At 36.0% G+C, this 22,227-nt stretch overlaps 1 protein-coding gene across 1 annotated transcript; it reads left to right on the plus strand.

The window, feature by feature from the left end:
- Positions 1-3,280: 3,280 nt before the first annotated feature.
- LOC128989026 (zinc finger and BTB domain-containing protein 49-like) lies at positions 3,281-21,965 on the plus strand. The gene is made up of 7 exons (XM_054410881.1): positions 3,281-3,412; positions 7,970-8,314; positions 11,117-11,238; positions 13,997-14,134; positions 14,781-14,972; positions 17,570-17,759; positions 21,198-21,965. Exons 1-7 carry the CDS (start codon positions 3,281-3,283, stop codon positions 21,351-21,353), a joined length of 1,275 nt encoding a protein of 424 aa, XP_054266856.1. The 3' UTR covers positions 21,354-21,965.
- Positions 21,966-22,227: the final 262 nt, after the last annotated feature.

The following is a 22,227-nucleotide window of genomic DNA, read 5'->3' on the forward strand; positions in this document are numbered from 1 at the left end:
ACATATTTTATAGTAAAATATTAATAGCTTAGTATAAAATAAATAGATTGGGCAAGTTTGATCCAAATATATGCATAAACAAGCAAATTACAACAGTTTACTTATCTAATATATAAAATTCTCGTGTCACAGTGTTTGTCTTCAAACTCCTCCGGAACGACTTCACCGATCGTTATGAAATTTGGTGTGTAAATTCTGTAGGTATGCGAATCGGACGTAAACTATTTCCCGTTTCGAAATTCTTAAAAGGGCTCCGCCCCAGTGGCTCTGGAGTTTCCCATGTTAACCTTATGAGAAATGGAATTAATGAATTTTAACAGCTGTTTCAATTAAACAAGTTGGTTCTGTTCTATGATGTTCAATAGCATTAAAGTTACAAGGATTACCAACAGGGTGCAGCACTATTATTTCTTTTACATTTATGACAACAGCTAATTTGCAACCAAAAGGTGAGTGAGCGTAGCGAACGAACTTCAACCTGGAGGCGAGTGAGCGTAGCGAACGAGCTAACCTGAAGGCAAGTGAGCGCAGCGAACGAGCTCCAACCTAAAGGTGAGTGAGCGTAGCGAACGAGCTCCAACCCAAAGGTGAGTGAGCGTGGCGAACGAACTTCAACCAGGACGTGATTGAGCGATGCGAACGAGATCATCTTGAAAATTAAACGTAACGGTACTTTCTTTCCATCGGTCTGTCTTAGGGGGAACCTATAACTTAGGCGATACGAAGTTCGCCGGGTCAGCTAGTTCTCCATAAGAATAACATGGGAATTTTAAATTTACAATTTTTTGGAATTTTCTCCGTAACCATTAGGCGCATAATAACGCTTCAATATACTAAATTATTTGTTTTTTTAAGCTCTACAAAATGGTTTGGAAAGAAATTGCTAAATTTTATGTTTTTTGGGTCAAAAATGGGAAAAACCTATTTTTACCCCATAAAACCCCCGTTCCCATGGTCCGATCATGCTGGATCATGAACTCGTTCGAATAAACATAGGTTTACACGTTTGTACCAAATTTCATCAAAATCGGATCATTTTTGCTCGAGTTATCGTGCTGACGGACATATATATATATATGAATTTGAACGGATGGTGTTTTTGGCCTCTAGGAACCTCAAAACGAAAAAAAAAAATCGGTCCCAGGTCTTACCATGAGTACTACGGTAATATTCCCTTATATTCCAGCTTATTCCCTATATGGGAAATTCGCTAAAACCCAAAACAAATTAAGTATTCTTCCTATACGAACTCCATGCTAAGCATGACCTTCTGTGTGGCAGGGCCCATTGAGAACTTTGTAAAATCGCTTCTTTTTGTCTGCCTACATTATTTATTTTATTTATTTATTTATTCCAACGGCAAGATCACCAATTTACAATGTAGATTCAAGAAGCCTATGTGGTAACAACATGCATTTTAACAGAAAACTTAACAACTAACTTAAATCTATGGCAGGAGTCGACAGTGGTAACAGGAAATATAATCTCGACTATATTATGTTATGAGAGGATGTAAGCAGGCAAAATCTCATGCTTCTAGGTGCTATGGTTTGGTCTGTGCGTTAATCGGAATTTCTCATTTATATAGTTATAGAGATGTTTTTAAATGGTATTTATTAGACTTTTTCAGCGAATTTTTAATATAGTACTGTACCACCTTTATTTATTAACGGGAAATTTTATTGACCTATAAATTTTACTTCCTCCCCCTATACCATAGTACTGTATTTGGAGAAAGTATTGTTTTTGTCAAAATTTTTGAGTTTTGTTTGAGTGGATATATCCGTTTTGGGTCCCCCGGGGCCCAAAAAAGTGGTTTTTGAAGTGATGTCTGTGTGTGGGTGTGTCTGGATGTGTACAGAGCTACAGACCACACCTGTAGTCCGATTGATTAAATTTGGTATGTAGGTACTAATCCATAGTATCTCCAGGCGTTTTTTTCATTTTTTAGAAATTTTGATTTTTAATGTCAATTTTCCCATAAAAACCCATAAAATTACGGAAAAATCAGATTTGTCAAAAATGGCTCTAACGATTTTGATGAAAATTTAGTATGTTTGTAGCCCTTTAAATTTTGAACAAAATGGTAGAACTCCCATTTCTGTAAAAATTACGGTTCAAAAGTTATTGCAAATTATGTTATTTTCCCATAAAAAACCCATAAAATAAGAGAAAATCGTATTTTCGAAAGAAACCGGTTTAGATTGAAATTTGTATGTGGTAATACTTATAATTCCAAACAACATAGTGCAACCCCCCATTTCTGTAAAAATTATGGTTAAAAGGTTATTGTAACTTATGTTATTTTTCCCATAAAAACCCATTTAAAAAACGGAAAAATGGATTTTTTGAAGATAAACTGATTCTGATTGAAATTCTTCTGTTGTGGTCCTTGTAATTCTAACCAAATAGTGCATCCCTTCATTCCTGTTAAAGTTACTGTTCATATGTTAGTGAAAGTTTTGAGATTTTAGGTACCTATTAAATACCAAATACCATAGTTACTCTCATCGCTTACCCATGAAAATAGTTGTTGACAAGCTAATGGGAGAAAGTATGTGTCAGATTTCTGATACCGTTTATTTTATAACGTATACGTTCTTTCCTGGAGGATGTTAACATATTGGACATGCTCATAAGTTAATTACTTACACTCATATAGTTAAATGTGAAGTAAACTGTGAACGTATTGAGACTTAGCTTAGCACAATTAGTCATTTTTTACTTCGTAAATTAAAAAAAGCTATTGCCTTTAAAAAAAAAAACATGAACTCCAATTATCAGTTTGTATTACGTAGACAAGGGACATTGCATTGTCTGTGGTTTTTATAAAATTATGATTTGACTTTGGAGCAAACATTAGATAAAACTAGGTCTAGAAAAAAATTACAAGAAGAAATTAGTTTTTAGAAAGAAGTAAAAATAATATTACATGTTCAGTTTGACATGAAATTTCTCTTTGTGATCTATTTTTGTGTTTACGACATTCATGAGACAAAAACAAAGTAGAAGAGCTGTCGTAAGACACACGGGCAATGAACCCACCGACAGACGGGGTTAAATTGCAATAGCGCAGGCATGGTTAGTATTGAGCGAGCACCACAAATAGTACTTGTGAAATCAACGTCTTTCTTTACCACCACACACCACCCCTCTCTCTGTGAGGGGCCGGCGTTAAAAAACACCGCCTACTGGCACTAGCTGTCCGCTGCGATTTTAAAACAATTGCATGATCCCATAGGAATGTAGTGTGGTTTTCTCTTCAATTTTTCTTTTAAACATGAGTGTGACCAAAAATGTCGAGGTACTATGTCGAATTTGCAGTGAGGAAAACAACGGAACGAATATTTACGGAGATGAAGGAATACGTAATAAATTGGAAGCGAAAATAAGAAGCTACTTGCACATAGAGGTGAGTGTCAAATTATTGTACTCTCGCTGTTATGTTACAGTGTTTAGTTTACCTATATTACGGATAAATTTATAAAAATCATAGTCGTTCTAGCTAGTCAGTTTTGTTTTGACAAAGAGAGGTTATGTCAACCTTGAAATTGCCCGAGATAGAAAAGTGATTTCACTGTTCGCCTTGGGATCGGGAGGCCATGGACCGCCAGTGAAAGTGCATCCTCTCCATTCATCTCCCCACAACCGTGATGCATCTTAGCTAAATGACCATAATATTGAGACTTTGACTCTCACTTTGTGTAGGTTTTAGTATAAAAATGTTAAATAATTAAGTTAGAAGTGGTTGATAATATTAATTTTGTTTTATTTGTAAGATTGCAGCCTGAGCTTTGTGAAAATTAATTAGTCTTTTGTAGCCTACATAAGTAACACTAACTTAAGTTTTATGTTCATTTAACTTAAGGGTAAGTTAACTTAGTTTGAGAATTTCCCTTATAAACACATTTCCAAAACTAAAATAACTATGTCTATGTAGGCCTATTATGAATATAGGCTATATATTTTTAAGGGTAAAATAAAAAAAGGCACAGTGCCTAGCTTACCCTATAAAAAGATAAGCCCATTTGTTTGCCTTCTACCAAAATTAGGCTATTTTATGCACTTTTTTCCTTTGGAACTTTTGGGGGAAACGACTATTTTCACCCTGAAAATCGCATTTGAATTGGACATCGCAAAAAGCTCTTAGAAATCAACAATTTATTGCACTTGAAAAATTTATTTTTTCCCTCCATATGTTTTTTTATTATAAGTTATTTAGGCTATCTCAAACACTTCCTTCGGACACTTTTTCAGCAAACTTAACTTAGGTAGGTACCGATTTACCTAGAAAACCAGGTTGAAAAGTCGTGAAAAATAGCAAAGTGCCGAAAAAAAGATTTTTGGGTAAACCAAATTTAATTATAATCCAACCTAATTTAACCTAACCTAAAAAACCCAAACTAACCCATGCTGAGGTTAGCAAAGTGCCAAAAATTACCGATATTGAAATACCTTACATGAAATAACTTGAAATAGATTAGAGCCAAGTAACCTGCTTGCTGAGCCTTTCTACTGGCCTTGTGTTTCAAACATGGCTTAACTTGAAAAAGGTGAGGCAGGCGGTAGACTGCCTGCCTACTGACCTCAAATAAACGCGGCTCAATCTAATGAAATAAAAAAAATCCTTTACTCAAACAGTAGGCCTACCCGTACATTTCTATACATGAATTGTGTCAAGTCAATAATGAAACATAATTATACATTTGAAATATTTACAACTACCTAATTAATTAATTAGCTACAATCTAAATGTAAGTTACACGTCCATGTCACTGGCCCGGCCATGACGGAATTAGTACATAAAATTATGCTAATATTTAGTACCTATTTCGTACTATTTAGTACCAACAAACAAAAAATTAGTACCCCACTTGGTACCGGTTAACTAATTAATTTAGGATTCCGGGCCAGTGACAAGCTGGCCCGGCCAATTTCGAACTTGATCCTAATGAAATGAAATGAAATGAAATGATTTATTGTCGTTAAAACTATGTACAAAGTTCATGACAATCGTCAAAATAAAAACAAAACAATCAAGATGGCTCTGGCAATTAAAATATCTAAAACTCTAAACCAAAGTACTCTTCATGTTTATACAGGCAAGCCTGGGTTAGAGTAGTTTTTAAAACATGTTTGAATTTTAAAACACACAGGTTTTTGATGGATGCAGGCAAGAAATTGTACATTTTAACACCTTGGTACTCAAAACTATTTTGAGTGGCTGTATACTTATGCCTTAGTGTAGACAGATTATCTTTTGATCCAGTACAGTAGTTGTGCACATCAGATATCTTTTCAAAGTGAGAAATGTTTTCTTTTACATATAACAAACTTGCCAAAACATACAAAGATGGAAATGTGAGAATGTTAAGACCAACAAAAAGGGGCTTACAATGTGTTCTTCTATTCACACTACAAATTAACCTCACCGCCTTCTTTTGTAAAGTAAAGAGCAACCTGTTAGCATAAAAACTGTTGGCCCACAGTGAGGTACCATAGGACAAATAGCATTAACCACAGCACAGCAGCAGGCTGTGAATTATGGTAGGTGTATACCATAATTTAGTACCTATTTCGTACTATTTTGTACCTCCATTAATATAATTTGTACCTCAAAGAAAACCAAGCTAGGCCCGTTAACTGTAGCCTACAGGTCAATGACTCCTCAGCCCGGCCATATCGGAACCTATGGTTATAAGCTATACTACTATTTAGTACTTATTTCGTACTATTTTGTACCTCCATTAAAATAATTTGTACCTCAAAGAAAACCAAGCTACGGGCGCGTTAACTGTACAGGTCAATGACCCCTCAGCCCGGCCATATCGGAACCTATGGTTATAAGCTATGCTACTATTTAGTACCTTGTTCGTACTTTTTTGTACCTTTCGAGGTAAAAAAATTACCTTAAAGATAAACAAGCTACTTATGTTACATATTGTATGTGTAATCATGTTATTGTTAGTGGTTAATTACCCCTCAGCCCGGCCATGTCACAGTTTCTAGTTATAAGGTATGCTATTATTTAGTACTCAATAATTAACAAGTGATGCAGTTATTTGGTGGTTATCTCCAACTATTTAGTTCTTCATATTAAACAATATGTACTACTCATACAACCCAAGTAATCAATGTGTCGAAGTTTAGGCTATTTTGGTGCGAGGGTACTGTGGTGATTTTTTTATTTCATTCAACATTAAGTTCACAACTTTGTTAATTTTTTCTTTCTTTTTTCCTAATTAATTTATGTTGTAAAACTTAACGAGCTGTTGCCCCGTCCTACGTACGGGAATTTAGTAGTCAACTAAAACTGAAGTAATATCAATATTTGAGTATGTTTTATCTATGGTAGAATGTTAGCGTCGACTGCTAGACTTTTTACAATTTTAAACTTATCTTCTAAAAAACTGAAACCCTAAACTAAAATTATGGCTTCAACATTCCCTAGTTTTCAAAATTATCTGTCTTTCAGTTTTTTTTTTTAGTTTTTTTTAGTAGTTTTTTTAGAAGTACAAATTATATTAATGGAGGAACAAAATAGTACGAAATAACTACTAAATAGTAGTATAGCTTATAACCATAGGTTCCGATATGGCCGGGCTGAGGGGCCATGGATCTGTACAGTTAACGGGCCCGTAGCTTGGTTTTCTTTGAGGTACAAATTATTTCAATGGGGGTACAAAATAGTACGAAATAGGTACTAAATAGTAGTATATAGCTTATAACCATAGGTTCCGATATGGCCGGGCTGAGGGATCATTGACCTGTACAGTTAACGGGCCCGTAGCTTGGTTTTCTTTGAGGTACAAATTATATTAATGGAGGTACAAAATTGTACGAAATAGGTACTAAATAGTAGTATATAGCTTATAACCATAGGTTCCGATATGGCCGGGCTGAGGGATCATTGACCTGTACAGTTAACGGGCCCGTAGCTTGGTTTTCTTTGAGGTACAAATTATATTAATGGAGGTACAAAATTGTACGAAATAAGTACTAAATAGTAGTATAGCTTATAACCATAGGTTACGATATGGCCGGGCTGAGGGGTCATTGACCTGTACAGTTAACGGGCCCGTAGCTTGGTTTTCTTTGAGGTACAAATTATATTAATGGAGGTACAAAATTGTACGAAATAAGTACTAAATAGTAGTATAGCTTATAACCATAGGTTACGATATGGCCGGGCTGAGGGGTCATTGACCTGTACAGTTAACGGGCCCGTAGCTTGGTTTTCTTTGAGGTACAAATTATATTAATGGAGGTACAAAATAGTACGAAATAGGTACTAAATTATGGTATACATATTAGGATCAAATTCGAAAATGGCCGGGCCAGCATGTCACTGGCCCGTAATCCTAAATTAATTAGTTATCCGGTACCGAGTGGGGTACTAATTTTTTGTTTGTTGGTACTAATTAGTACGAAATAGGTACTAAATATTAGCATAATTTTATGTACTAATTCCGTCATGGCCGGGCCAGTGACATGGACGTACATCTTTCTCCCTTACAACTAGTCCTACAACCATTACAACAAACTATTGATTTGAAAACTAATAACTAGGCCTAAATGAAAAAGTCCCCAATCCTGTAGCAGCATTTATCTGACAACAATTAAAATAAACTAGTTTTAAATCGTTTAACCCTTCATGGTGCTAGGCAGGCTATTAAAGAATTTAATACCAGAGTAATATGGAGAATTTTCAATGGTGGAAGTGCTATGTCTAGGGTATATAAGGCTCCTCTTTTGTCTTGTGTTATAGCTGTGAAAATCAGAGTTATTTGGAAAATTTTATAAATTTTGTCTGATGTACAAAATCAAACTATAGGGCCTATGCATCTTTAGTGTGATGCAAATTAAGGAGCTATGCAACTTGTCTGTAACAGTGGAATCTAGATTTTAGCTGATATGTGTATTTTCTATCTGCTTACGAAATAGTTTTATCCAAGATTGTATTCTTCAGGTTTCAAAAGATGATCTGCTTCCAAAAACAGTATGCATTTCCTGCTCTGAAAAATTAGATGGACACCACGAGTTTGCCTTAATGGCTTTAAAAGTACAAGACAAACTTTATAGTCTCGTGAATGGCCATGATTATACAAGCTCATCAAAGAAAAAAGAAGAATATTCGGAAGATAGCAATGATGTTGAGGAAGAACAAGAGGAGGTGGATGATGATGAGGAAGATTGTGATGAAGAGGAAAGCGAAGATAATGAAGAAGAGGAAGAGGCAGATTGCAATGATAATGGAGAAGACAATGAAGAAATGGAACATGCAGGAAGTTTATTACATTCTATTTTGACAAACGTAAGTCTACCGGTAAGTAGGCCCTACATTGTTCTGTAAAATGTAACTACAATTACATACTAAGTTGATTCATCAAGCTCAAGTCCAAGCCTATGAAACAGTGAAAATCTTGTTTTCAAACAGCTGGGCCAATGACAAGGGTTAACCTTCAACAGTTGTTTTTGAAGTGAATCCATTATTTTCTAGATAATAATTCATAAAGAAAACATTTTTTCATATAGAAATAGTTATCATCAATATATTCTTTATATGCTTATGTACATTGGAGTCACAAAATTAGGCCATACCAGTACGAGGTATGTTCAAAAAGTATCCGACCTTATTCAGGAAAGCTAAATTTATTGATCAATTTGTTTTAACATGTGATCTTAAAAATAGTCCTGTTGGGACCTCACACACTTATTACAATGTTCCTGCAACTTTTTGAAACAAGCCTGGAACTTCTTTCTTAATGGACTTCAGACGAGCTGTCACATTTCGAATTATCTCATTTCTGATCGGAAATCAGGTCTCTTTAAGCGGAATCTTCAAAGGTAGGGAACAGCCAGAAGTCACACGGCGCCATATATCTGGTAAGTAGGGGGCCTGGCGTAGCACACACTGCATTGCGCATGCGGCGTAGAACTTTGAAGTAGTATTGAATGAAATGAACCTATATTGATTCCAACTTCCGTAGACAGTTCACGAACATTAATACGTTGATCCTCAATCAGTAAAACTTAAACTTGATTAATAACGTCATCGTTTCAACTCGTTGATGTTCTCCAAGAACAAGGTTCACTGTCCACCGAAGTGTGGCCATCTTTGAATCTATTGTACAACTCTTTTTTCATTATTTTCTTCTCCAAAGGCTTGCTGAAACTTAAGAATCGTTTGAGCTTGTGTCTCGCCCAGTTTTTATGCAAAATTTGATGCAGTATCGCTTTTCCACCCATTCTGTTATTTTGCTTAGTACAAAAACAACAAACACTATATACACAGTTTCACGGCCGATAACGAACTGACACCATTGATTGATTGATTAAGTAGGGGCGGACGGACCTTGTCCTGTTGCACGTCAGCTACTGATAGGCTTTTTCCGCTCCCCACATGGTACTTCAGAGTCCGTCAAACCTGAGTTGCTTAATGAACTTCAGCATCCTATCTATAAGCTCCTCCTGAGGAAGGTGTCTGCCCCTTGTCGTTGCTCCAAGAGTACTGTCCCTTACCTCGTTCAGAGCCTTACGTCGTAGAGTAGGTGATCTGTAGTCTCCTCTGACTGCCCATTTTCCTACTTGTAGTGTCTCCATTGTGGATTCTCAAGCGATGCAGGTGCAATTTCAGAAAGCCATGGCCAGTGACCATTCCTGTGATCTGTCTGAGTTGCCTCCTGTCTAAACGTAGAGCATTGGAGGCGACCGTCTGGGAAGGGGAGAAGAGGGTGAGCTTACTTAACCTGTGGTGCTGAAGCCTAAACCATCTTTTCCGGTGTTCCTTTTGAGCCCATGATATGACTGAATGACATGCATGCCCACGAGAGATTCCACAGAAAGGCTGTGGTCCCACAAAGTCTGAAGCTGACACGACATTTGCTAGCCTGTCAGCCACCTCGTTCCTTTCTATCCCTGAGTGCCCAGGAACCCAACAGAGCCTTGTTGTGCCAGGAACCTTGTTGCGCCTGCCCAGGTCGCATACTGCAGAGAGGCAGTCCCAGACCACCTTGGAATTGAATTCGTAGGAGTCAAGCGCTTTGAGCTGGCACCGCAGCCTGGCTGTCTGTAAAAATGGATATGTTGGTGTCCCTGAAGCCTAGCCTCAGGTTTTCCCTAGCACATTCAATTATCACAGTCATTTTGGCCTGGAACACAGTTAGGTGAGTGTCCATAGGAAGACAAATGTCCACCCCATTCTGCACTCCATGAATTCCAGCCCCTGTCCCACTTCTTACCTTTGAACCGTTAGTATACCATTCAAGGCGCCTTGTGGAAGAGGATTTCCACCCGACATCCACTCATCTCTCGATGGAAGAAGGACGGTGAATGGCCTGGCGAAGAAGAATTGAATTGGCATGTGGTCCGAGGGCATGTCCAGTACTGGAGTCTATAGGCAGTCCTCCTCGCAGTGACCTTGACATGCAGGTCAATTGGAGTGAGGTTGAGAAGGCAGTCCAGTGAGGCTCCCAGACAGCTGCCTATTGCACCCGTGATGATGAGACAGGCGAGTCTTTGGACGGCAGCCAGATCTCTCACCGCTGACACCGAGTCCATCTTGGGCCACCACACGAGTGAGCCGTATGTCATGGCAGGCCTTACCACTGAGATAAACAGCCAGTGCAAGAGCACCGGCTTGAGCCCCCAGGTTCCTCCCACCATACGTCTGCAGGCCATGAGTGACCACTTACCTTGATCAATCACCTTTTGAAGTTGTGGTCCCCATTGCAGCTTTCGGTCCAATACCACACCCAGGTACTTTACCTGATTCTGGATTTCAAGCACTGTGTCTTGTAGTCTCAGAGGTCCTATGCCATTTAGATCGCGCCTCCTGGTGAAGGGGATAACCACCACTTTGGAGGGGTTGATAGAAAGGCCTACCTCTGTGCACCACTGTCCAACTGAGCTCAAAGCTGTATTCATGAAGTCGGAGACCGTGTCAAGGTCAGGTGACCCGCCTTGGACATGCTTTACAGAGTTGCCGTGATCTACGTGCCAGGGTGCAATGCGGTTGTAGGATTACTTGATGAAACGAAAGGTCGGATACTTTTTGAACAGACCTCATATAAGAATTGATTTAGTATGATTAAACTTAATTTGAGCTTTGTGACAGGGTCGACAATCAGAGAGTGCTGAAGGTTCAGAGTCCATGGAGGTTAGAGTAGATCCAATGCTATTCTTCTCTGGGCAAGATGATAACAGTGTGGATGGAGAGGAAAGCACACAAACTAACAAGTAAGTCTTCTAGTATTTGTTTAGGGCCTTACAGGAAAAGTACTGGTAGATGATTTATAAAGTAAAATAGTTATCACACTTGTTCTCAAAGAAGATAGGCTACATTTTTAGCGAATTTCCCATATATGGAATAAGCTATTAACATCGTAGGCCTACTCATGGTAAGACCTGGACTGATTTACTTTTTCATTTTGAGGTCCTCAGAGGCCAAAAACATCCTCCGTTCAAATATTCGGCACACCGATTCTTTGGGAATCTATATATCTAATTCCGTAAGCCCAAAATTTTACAATGAAATTGTGAGCGAACGAGAGGACGTAGAAAGCTGGGGGAGGTCTCATTTTAAAGGTCTCGGCATGAAATTTTGGGGAAAAATATTCATTTTTCTTAAATATCCACCAAAACGTTGTTACGGAATAAAATAATTCACATTTAAATAACATGGGAATCTAGGTCATGTCTGCTTTGTTTACATTAAAACATGTGGTTTAACTTCATTTAAAGCATATGATATGTATTATGTACTGTAATATGCATACTAACTTATTATAAATTTGAAATAGACGTTTTCCCAATTTTAAGGGTCTGGATTAGATAATGGAGTACGATTGGTTGTGTTAGGTATGTCTGAACAAAGTGTAAAGTTAGAAGTGATTACTGGAGTAGGCAAAGGGAACTTATTTTTCCATGCCAAAAATAAAACTAATTTCTATAGATCTTGATTAGTTTAAGTTTACAAGTAGCCTATTCAATTCCCAATCATTTCGATTAGCTTTCAATATTACTTATTATTAAAGCAACGGACAAGGCCAAACCTTAACAAAACTCGGATTTAAAAAAAAAACAAAAAAAAACAGTGTTTACCCATGGTCAATTTTATGTTGCTTTTAGCCAGGTAAAGCGGCCAGATGATGTTAAAATAGTACTAGAATCAAATAAAGACGAAGGAATCGACTAAAATGGATAGCCTACCATGCAACAAATGTTGTTTTCAGAGAGATTTTGTTTATAAACAAAATACAAAATACATTTTTCTGACATTGTAATTAGCATTTTACAATCTGGAGGATGACATTATCTCTATGTGTTTAATCTAAGTGAATTTGTCTATATTCAAAGAGATTTATATATATTTGATTGATTGTCATGAAGATTATAATTAAAAATGTTCTTTAGTTGTATTTATGATTAGAAAGTTTTTATAATACCGCATGAACAGTCTTTTGGAACTTTTATTTTAAACAGTGCAGACAACAATATGTATTATGCAGGTATGTAATAATACATATTATAATATACAAAAATGTTAAACGATAATTCAAGTTGACCCAATGGAGATCAACCCAATGGTTCAAGGTTCAACCCATGAGACAGGATATATAATATATATATAGGGGCTATTGCCCCTAAAAGCCACTAGTTAAATAGGAAAACTAAGTAGTTTTTATTCTGATCGGGCTTTCAGGCTCCGCCCCAGTGGCTCTGGAGTTTCCCATGTTAACATTATGATTTTTCATATTTAAAAGGAATTAATTAATCTTAACAGCTGTTTCAATTAAACAAGTTGGTTCTGTTCTATTATGTTCAAAAGCATTAAAGTTACAAGGATTACCAACAGGGTGCAGCACTATTATTTTTTTAAATTTATGACAACAGCTAACTTGCAACCAAAAGGTGAGTGAGCGTAGCGAAAAAACTTCAACCTGGAGGCGAGTTAGCGTAGCAAACGAGCTAACCTGAAGGCAAGTGAGCGCAGCATACGTTGTGTATACATATATATGTGTCCATTAGCACGATAACTTGAGCAAAAATTATCCGATTTTGATTAAACTTGGTATAAACGTGTAAACCAAAGTCTATTCGAACGAGTTCGCGAACCAGCATGATCGGACTATGGGAACGGGGGTTTATGATTTATGGGGTAAAAATAGGTTATTCCTATTTTTGACCTTAAAAACACAACATTTTACAATTTCTTTCCAAACCATTTTGTAGAGCTTAAAAAAACAAACAAGCATATGGAAGCGTTATTGTGCGCCTAATGGTTACGGAGAAAATTCCAAAAAATTGTAAATTTAAAATTCCTATGTTATTCTCATGGAGAATAAGTCAACTGTTGTAGTTTGCTTGTTTATGAACATATTTTGATCGAATTTGGAAAACACATTAATTTCTTACTAAACTATTACATTTTATAAACAAAAAAACCCTTTTTTACCCTCCCTGCTGCAGCAAACCTAAGTACTCGTTAAACTAATTCTATTTAAATAGGGTATATATTTGATATTTTTAAGAAAGCATTTTAGTGTAAATCCAATCAGGCTAATGGAAATTCGCTTAGTCTGCAGGTTTGCTGCGGCGGGGTTATTTCTATTTATAATTATTATTTTGTTAAATTACATTTTTGTTTAATCTGTTCTTGATTTGTTAAATATTTAGATTTATATTAGATTAAGAAATCTCATTGTATTTTTATTTCTTGTCAGGTTAAGTGTAAGAAAGGGACATGTGGCTCTAACTTTGCCTGGTAACATAAAGAATATTTCATTTTCATGTAGGATTGTTTTTGAGTCCTGCAAAGTAGAAATTCCACTTACTTAGAACAGACGTAGCATTGACTTTAAAAATTATTTGTTTAATAAGCTTGCTCCGCTCAATATTGCAAGCAGATAACTGCATTGTACACCTAGTTTTAGATAAAAATGTCTTGGATAAAAGAATCTAAACTATTGATCTCTTTTTTGTTGTTTACATTTAGAGAGCTGAAGGATGGGAAGCCTTATCAGTGTAGTGTTTGCCCACGAGGTTTCAACTCAGAGATCAGCCTACAGAACCACTTGTGGAGCCACCTGTCTCGGAGAGTCTTGTCTGATACGGACCTCAACTCTCGCCTAAGGTAATACTAATACTCCTATCCTCTTTAGAGATATCTTCCAACCTCAGCTATTGGAACACAACAGATAGCAATTAATTGTTGGTGAACATATGTTGATAGGTCAAGAGTTCAATGCTGGAGAATGATTTTGAGATGATTTTTTTAAATGTTTTTAACCTTCTTTTAGTGTTATTTACTCCAGCATATAGTAATTCTAAAACTCATTCTAAAAGCATTCTAAAAGGCCCTTGTGTTTTGGGTCCCCTGAGAAAATAAGCAAAATTGGGTGACGTACCCACTTTTAGATAGGCATACTATTTATATATATATTTTAAGATATGTGCATACATTTAATAAAGATGTTTATTGCTTGAATACAATTTTTTCAGTTTGTATATAAGTATGAGAGCCGTCCAGAAAGTAGCAGAAGTTTTGCATTGACGCCATTAGACCTAAGGAAACTAATACAGTTTAATATGTATGCATAGTATTTTTTTATTATACTCACACCGACAAATGTCGTAGCTAAATATTAACAAAACATCCAACCTTCCATCCTAGACTACTGTGTAAGAATCTCAAATAGCTGTCCAACCTCTCAATCTCAAAAATCAAAGATCACAGTCCATTTACTTAAAATTAATGTTTCCTCTTTCCCACCTTCCAGGAGTAAAGGTGGAGGCAAGGGCACTGTGTACTCGTCCAACGGTGTGCTCCACACCGTGGGAGGCCTCCCTGTGACTCACCCTCACCAGTGCCCCATCTGTGGACGACTCAGCTCCACCAAGGGCAACCTCAAAGTACACCTAGAGACTCATCGGCCCAAGGGCAAGTACGCCTGCGATATCTGTGGAAGGATGTAAGTAACACTACCGTTACTTAAGTTGGTCAAACACCGTATAAGAAAATGTGTAGCTGTAGCCTATGTCAAAGCTAAATTTTCTTTTATTATGACATCAATTTTTATCTTTTCTTTTTGAAGGTAATATTCAACGGGAAGCATTTTTTTGTGGCTTTTTACAAACAGAAACTTCATATTGTGGAAATACCTCCAATTTATATCTGGAGACCTTTTCATATCATTACAATTCGAGATGGGGACGCCACCTATGTGTGTATTTTAACCCAAATATGAGTAAAAGATGTTTGTATGTAGAATGCCTTGTGTAGCTTTATTACTGACTAATACCAGCTTTTTTACTAGTCAGAACCATTTATTAAAAACCCAATGCTCAATGACAGCCGGGTCCAGTTTCAAACCATAAAACAGCTAAACACTTTTCTCCGGATCTAACCAACCTTTGTTTCTACACGTTTGCGGAAGATTTTCATGATAAAAAAACCCAAACTGGCTAGTTAGAATTTTTTATTGCTGCATTTTTTTCTTTACTTGAAAAAACACCCTATTATCTTAATAATAGTTTATGACATAAAGAGTATCATGAGACTATGTTGAGTTGGTGTAGTATAACAAAATTATTTCAAAAATTTGGTTAAACTATAAAAAGTTGGTATTGGTATCAAGAATTGAGAATCGATACATTTTGGTATCAACATTCAACACATAGGCTAACTAATTGATGAAAAAAACTAGTCTTGAAAAATCTGGAATTCGTCTTGAAAAGTCTGGAATTAGTCTTGAATTTTAAAATGAAAATAAACTAGACACCCTGAGTCCTTATAATTCTAAACTAAACAGTGCAAACCCCCCCCCCATTCCTGTAAAAATTAAGGTTCAAAAGTTAATGCAACTTTTGTGATTTTACCTATTAAATGCAACCTCAGGGTTTTTAGGTTCGTGCTTGGAACTCTCTTTTATCACCAATTTCCTTGCTAATAGCCTATTTGAAACTTTTTTTTATGATAATAAAGTTAGCCTTTGATTTCTTTTTTACTAAATAATTTTATATCGAATTTGGATAAGATTGTTCTAAAACAAAAGTCTTTACTTGAATCAAGAATATAAATTTTAACAGCTAGGAGGCTACTCGATCCACCTCAGAATTAGGCTAATGTTCTCAAATTGTCCAACACTTAAATATAATTGTCTGTAATAATAAGATGGAGATTACCAAGATTCTTCCAAGTTTCCATATTTCTTCTTGTTTAAACTATTTGAAATAATTAGACTATTGGTTTAGCTTTTCACTTTTTACTAGAAAATATTATAATATAAAAATCATACAATCTAATTTTTACACTTTCATCAGGCTAGTTAATGGTAGAAGAAGGAAATCCAGTTGTTACCTAACACATGTTTTTCAGCAACAATGTATTCAGGTCTTCTAGATCTTGATGTTCACTGTTACTTTTTAGTCACTTAGGCCAATTAATAGTATATGAAATTTAATTTGGGTAAATTACTTTTTGAGATTTTGTTTGGATATATATAATTATTTTTACTTTAGCTTGTGTTTGAAATAGATTTTAAACATAGTATATTTTAAATAGGTTTTTGGGCTTAATTGACTGGTAATAGGCTATTTATATATTATTTAATTATACAAAATTTTATGAACTGTTGCATAAATATCATAGTTATACTCATCGCTTCACGCTTACCCATGATAAAGGTTGTTGACAAGCTAATGAGAGAAGGTATGTGTCAGATTGCTGATCCCTTTCATTTTACTTTCTCCTTCTATACATAGTATCTGGAGAAAGTATTGTTTTTGTCAAAATGTTTGAGTTTGAGTTTTGAGTGGATGTATCCCTTTTGGGTCCCTCTGAACCCAAAAAAGTAGTTTTCAAAGTGATGTCTGTGTGTGTGTTGATGTGTACAGAACTACAGACCACGCCTGTTGTCCGATTTTGATGAATTTTGGTACGAAGGTACTAATGTATTATATCTTAAAGCGTTTTTTCCATTTTTTAAAAATTTTTATTTTTAATGGTGATTTTCTCATAAAAACCCATAAAATAACGGATAAACGGATTTTCTCGAAGACGGCTCGAAAGATTTTGATAATCATTTTGTATGTTATAGTCCTTTAAATTCTGAACAAAATGGTACAGATCCCATTTCAGTAAAAAGTATGGTCGAAAAGTTATTGTAACTTATTTTATTTTCCATATCAAGCCCATAAAAAATAACAAAATATCGGATTTTAGGAAAAAAGCCGGTTTTGATTAAAATTAATTTGTTATGGTCCATGTAGTTCTAAACAAAAAAAGTGCAACCCCCCATTGCTGTGGCAATTACGGTATTGCAACTTTTGTGATTTATCCCTATATAGAATATATATACTTTCTATACTTTCTTATATACTTTCTTATGAAATGGCGACCATATAATAATATAATAATTACACTCCCATTGCTTACCCATTATAAAGGTTGCTTACAAGCTTATGGGAGAAAGTATGTGTCAGTTTGCTGATACCGTTTATTTGTTCTACTATACAATTCTTAACCTGAACAAAATGTAAACATTGATTGTTAAAACAAAAATTTCAGATTTAAGACACAGTCTAACCTGTATCGCCACAAAGAGTATCATGGAGGGGACCAGTTTACATGTGAGGTTTGCGCTCGAGTGTACCCTACCAAGAGCACTCTGCGCGCGCACAGTATTACTCACAGCGACCTGCGGCCTCACCAGTGTCCGCTGTGCGACAAGACATTCAAACGTAATCAGGATCTCAAGGTACATTCATAACAAATTTACAACATAACTTATCATGGTGTTGTCTTACAGTCATAATGCACAGTAGAACTCTGATTATCCAAACTCCAATCATCTGGCTCCCAAGGGAAAAAAGTAAAACCATTCAATAATATAAAGTTAATTGCAATTTATTTTCCAGATTGTAATAATCCATTTTGGTGAATATTCCTTATAACCGTTGGTCTCGTGGTAGGACCTATACCCGGGAACGCTTGACTTTCATTAACACACTGACGGACCAAGGCGTGCATCCACGCCCCACGACACTAGCGCCAGACGTGCGAGACGCTGACTCGTGCTCCTACCTGACTTGTATTTCATTGTTTTTTTTTTCGCTAGGCCTACCTGAAATAAAATCAAGCTCATCCACAGAAACGTCACCTTCATCCTCCAACTGTTTCCTCGTGGCGCCATACAAATGCCCTGATTTAGTCCTAAGTCTACGTTTAGGCCAGGCGAACACAGTCAACTTTGAGTTTAGCAACAGTTGCCCAACCAAAATGTTCAGCAGCGCGCACACCAAGGAAACAGTCGGGGGGGGGGGGGGGGGGGGGGGACAGTCGCGCAACTGTTGCAACTGTTCCCAATTCGCCAGAGACAGCTCTGCGACTAAATTGCATTTTTAAGTATGAGTTTGCGTGTTGAGGACGTTGAACAATTAATTTATGAAATTGAAAAGAGGCCGCCTTTATTTTTAGTGTCATTGAAAAACTATTCTGATATCAACATGAAGAATACGTTGTGAGAGGAGGTATCCTAGGTAGTTACAAAAACAACCCAATAGAACAATCTAATCCTCTTCTTTTTTCGCGCGCGAAACTTCAAGATACGCGAAAATTCAACACAAGTTACTTTAACTGTTTGAAGTAACGAAGGTTTACACATTTGTACCAAATTTCATTGAAATCGGATCAATTTTGCTCGAGTTATCATGCTAACGGACACACACACATATATATATATTTATGAATTTGAACAGATGGTGTTTTTGGCTTCTAGGGACATCAAAATGAAAAAGTAAATCGGTCCCGGGTCCAAGTCTTACCATGAGACCTATGGTAATAGCTTATTCACTATATGGGAAATTCGCTAAAAGAGACGCCACAACAAGAAAATGTTGATTGTATTATTTTTTGAGAATTCATCAGATTTTGCAAATGTCAAGGCGTGGCGTTTTGTTTTGAGCTGTGTCATGTCCTTCCTGTCTAGTATAGGCAGTTTCCATTTGATAACATAGAAATTCACCTGAAACTTTTCTGTCCATTTCTTTCCTTGTCCTTTCCTGTGTGGTGTAGCCCAAGCTTCGTTGGAGTTCTACTGTAGGCCTACCACTCAACGGTGCAATTTAAAATGGTTAGGACTTGCAAAGATGGTCAAAACATTCAAATTTTTCCTTAATCCTAATTCTTTTGGTGATGGGGGCAAGGAGATGGTTCATCTGATCAATTCACCCTTTATCTCTGGAATTTTTCCACACAAACTAAAAATAGCCAAAGTAATACCAGCTCTAAAAAAGGTGATCCTATACAAATTTCAAATTATCAACACTTATCGTTGCCCGTAACATTCCCAAAAATCTATGAGAGAGCCATGCACAATAGGCATATTTAGAAACAAAGGGTTAGTTAGATGAATTGCAATGGGAGATTAACTGGGACTGCAACAGAATTTGTGTAAACCATTCTAAATTCAATAGATAAAGGTGAAACATGTATTGGCATCTTTAAGGGCCTTAAAAAAGCATTTGATAGTGTTTGCCATCCAGTAAGTTGTTGGAAATTCTAACGAATGTGAGGATTAACAATATTGCTCACCATTGGTTTCAATCATACATAAAACACAGAACTCAATAAGTAGAATTATCACACACCTACAAAAACAGTAGGAACAAGAAAAACATCAAAACGAAAACTTGAAAAAAAAAATCAAAAAAGGTGTACATCAAGGGTCAATTTTGGGACCCTTACTGTTCATAATCTACAGCAACGATTTAAACCAAACTCTAGTAAATAAAAGGAAGAGAAAAATAATTCTTTATGCAGATGATTCAAACTTAAAGATATCAGGAAAAAATGTGAGGATATAAAATCTGTGGCAAACTCTTAAGTCATAAAAAACCATAAGGTTTTTAATTGAGCATAATTTATTTTTAAATATTTAAAAAACTAATTATGTTAACTTTTTTGCCTAAAACAAAACAGTTGCTTTCCCCAACATAAAATTGATAATACATCTTTAGAACCAGTTCGACAAACAACCTTTTTGGGCCTAAATATAGACCGCAGTCTCAGTTGGTACTTCCACGTGGAAAAAGTACTGATTTGACTTCTTGACTTATTTCCTGTCAATCCTTAGCGGAGCATAAGACCTCTATGAAACAGAGCCAAAGGACACGATTAGCAGCCAATGCCTTTACTTCTCTCCAGCTCTTTCCCGCATCTCTGATTTCGGCTTCAATTGTTCTCCTCCATGTTTTTCTCAAGTTTTCCTCTCCTCCTCTGTCTCTGGGGATTCCAGCTCAAGGCCTGTTTTTCTCCGGCGTCTTGATCCTTGCGCAGGGTGTGTTCTATCCATTGCCACTGCCATTTTTTTATTTCTAGATCTATGGGATCCTCTTTGGCGGCTGTCCACAAGTCTTAAAAAATACTGGCTAAAATTAATTCAGGTCTGTCTGCTCTCAGGTCACAAGAAATATATGTGATCTGACAACGCTAAAAATTATCTATTATGGTATGATTAATTTTCATTTAGCCTACAATATAATATATGTTTATGAATCAACCACTATAAAAAATCTGAAAAAAATATTAAAAATACAAAAAAAAACAATCAGAATAATGCTAAATATGGAATAAACTGACCATGTCAAAGATTAATTTAATGAAATAAGAACTATGATGGTAGTCTTAATGTATATGAAACTATTTTTTACTTTAAACAAAATCAAGAGCAATTTGACACTGGTCAGTTGATCCCCCATTACAATACAAGAAACAGTATAAAAATAAGGTTGCAAAGTCGCAGATTAAAAATGTTTCAGGAAAAGCCAAATTATATCGGATCTAAATTTGTTAACAGAATTTCTCCCATAATAGATACAAATCAACAGTTGTCAAAATTTAAAAGAAAATTAAAAGAACTTCTAGTTGAGAAAGCATTATACTCACTAGATGAGTTTTAAAATAAATAATGGCCTTAAATTGATTATTCGCCAACAGAAATTATGGTGTTTTTAACATTATGAAAACCAATTTTCAAACCGAAATTTTATTAGCTTAGTTATAAGGATTAGTTTTAAGAAATGTTGCATTCAATGTACTAACGCTATGTATAAAATAATGAATAAAGTATGTTTTGACTTTGGTGTTCTAATACTCTGAATGTACAGTACAATTATAATGAGTTTGTGTTTTCCAGTTTCACATCAACCAACACACAGGCGCCAGACCATACAAGTGTCCGTTTTGTCCCAAAGCTTTTGCAAGTTCTGGCAATTGCTTCTCTCACCGCAAAAGAATGCATCCCGGGGAACTAGAGAGGTACAAGGAGATGGCGAACGGCTACGTCCAGTAACTGTGATAAATACAGGTCAAAGTCTGCCAGTAAAGTCCGACCAACATGTTGGTTGAAACCTTTTGGTTGAAAGGTTGGGTGGTTTTATATGATACAGTTTTACCATCTCAAATGAAAAAATAAAATATGGTTTGGCGTATCACAGAGGAAAATCTCCAACACATATAGATTTAGTTATTCTTTTGTAAGAGACCTATCTTTTTTTACTTATTGGGTGTTATCCATAGCGAAAGGTAGAACCACTAGGGCTTGGAATGATCACATAGCTATAACTCGATGGAGGTTGGCAGGATTTGAACCTGGTCTCTACGACGGAAATCCAGTGCTCTAATCATTATCCCATTGCTCTAGAGGTGAGCACCTAGAAAAGAGGATAAGGCTCATACCAATCACGAGAAAAAGGAGGAGAAGGCATGTTATGTTGTGTTTCTATTAGGGCTATACTCAAACAACGCTATCTTTATTCTAAAATACCCCTGCCGCTGCAAACCTGCCGACTAAGTGAATTTCCATTTGTCTGAATTGATTTTCAATCAAATCTTTTTAAATAACATTAGGTTTAACGAGTTCCTAGGTTTGTTGCTACAAGGAAACTAATAAAGTGTGTTTTTTAGTAAAACATTAATAGCTTAATATAAAATAAATAAATTTGCCAAGTTTGACCAAAATATATCCATAAACAAGCAAACTACAACATTTTACAATATTCTCAATAAGAAAAACATAGGAATTTGAAATTTATGATTTTTTAAATTTTCTCCGTTACCAATAACGGTACAAAAACCCTTCGATATAATTTATTTTTTTAAGCTCTTTAAAAATGTATAAAGAGAAATTGGGAAATGTTGTGTTTTGAGGGTCTAAAATGAGAAAA

The sequence above is a fragment of the Macrosteles quadrilineatus genome, unplaced genomic scaffold (genome assembly GCF_028750875.1).
Source record: "Macrosteles quadrilineatus isolate MER2022 unplaced genomic scaffold, UCM_ALF_1.0 Scaffold_3__2_contigs__length_128488019, whole genome shotgun sequence".
Lineage (NCBI taxonomy): Eukaryota > Metazoa > Arthropoda > Insecta > Hemiptera > Cicadellidae > Macrosteles > Macrosteles quadrilineatus.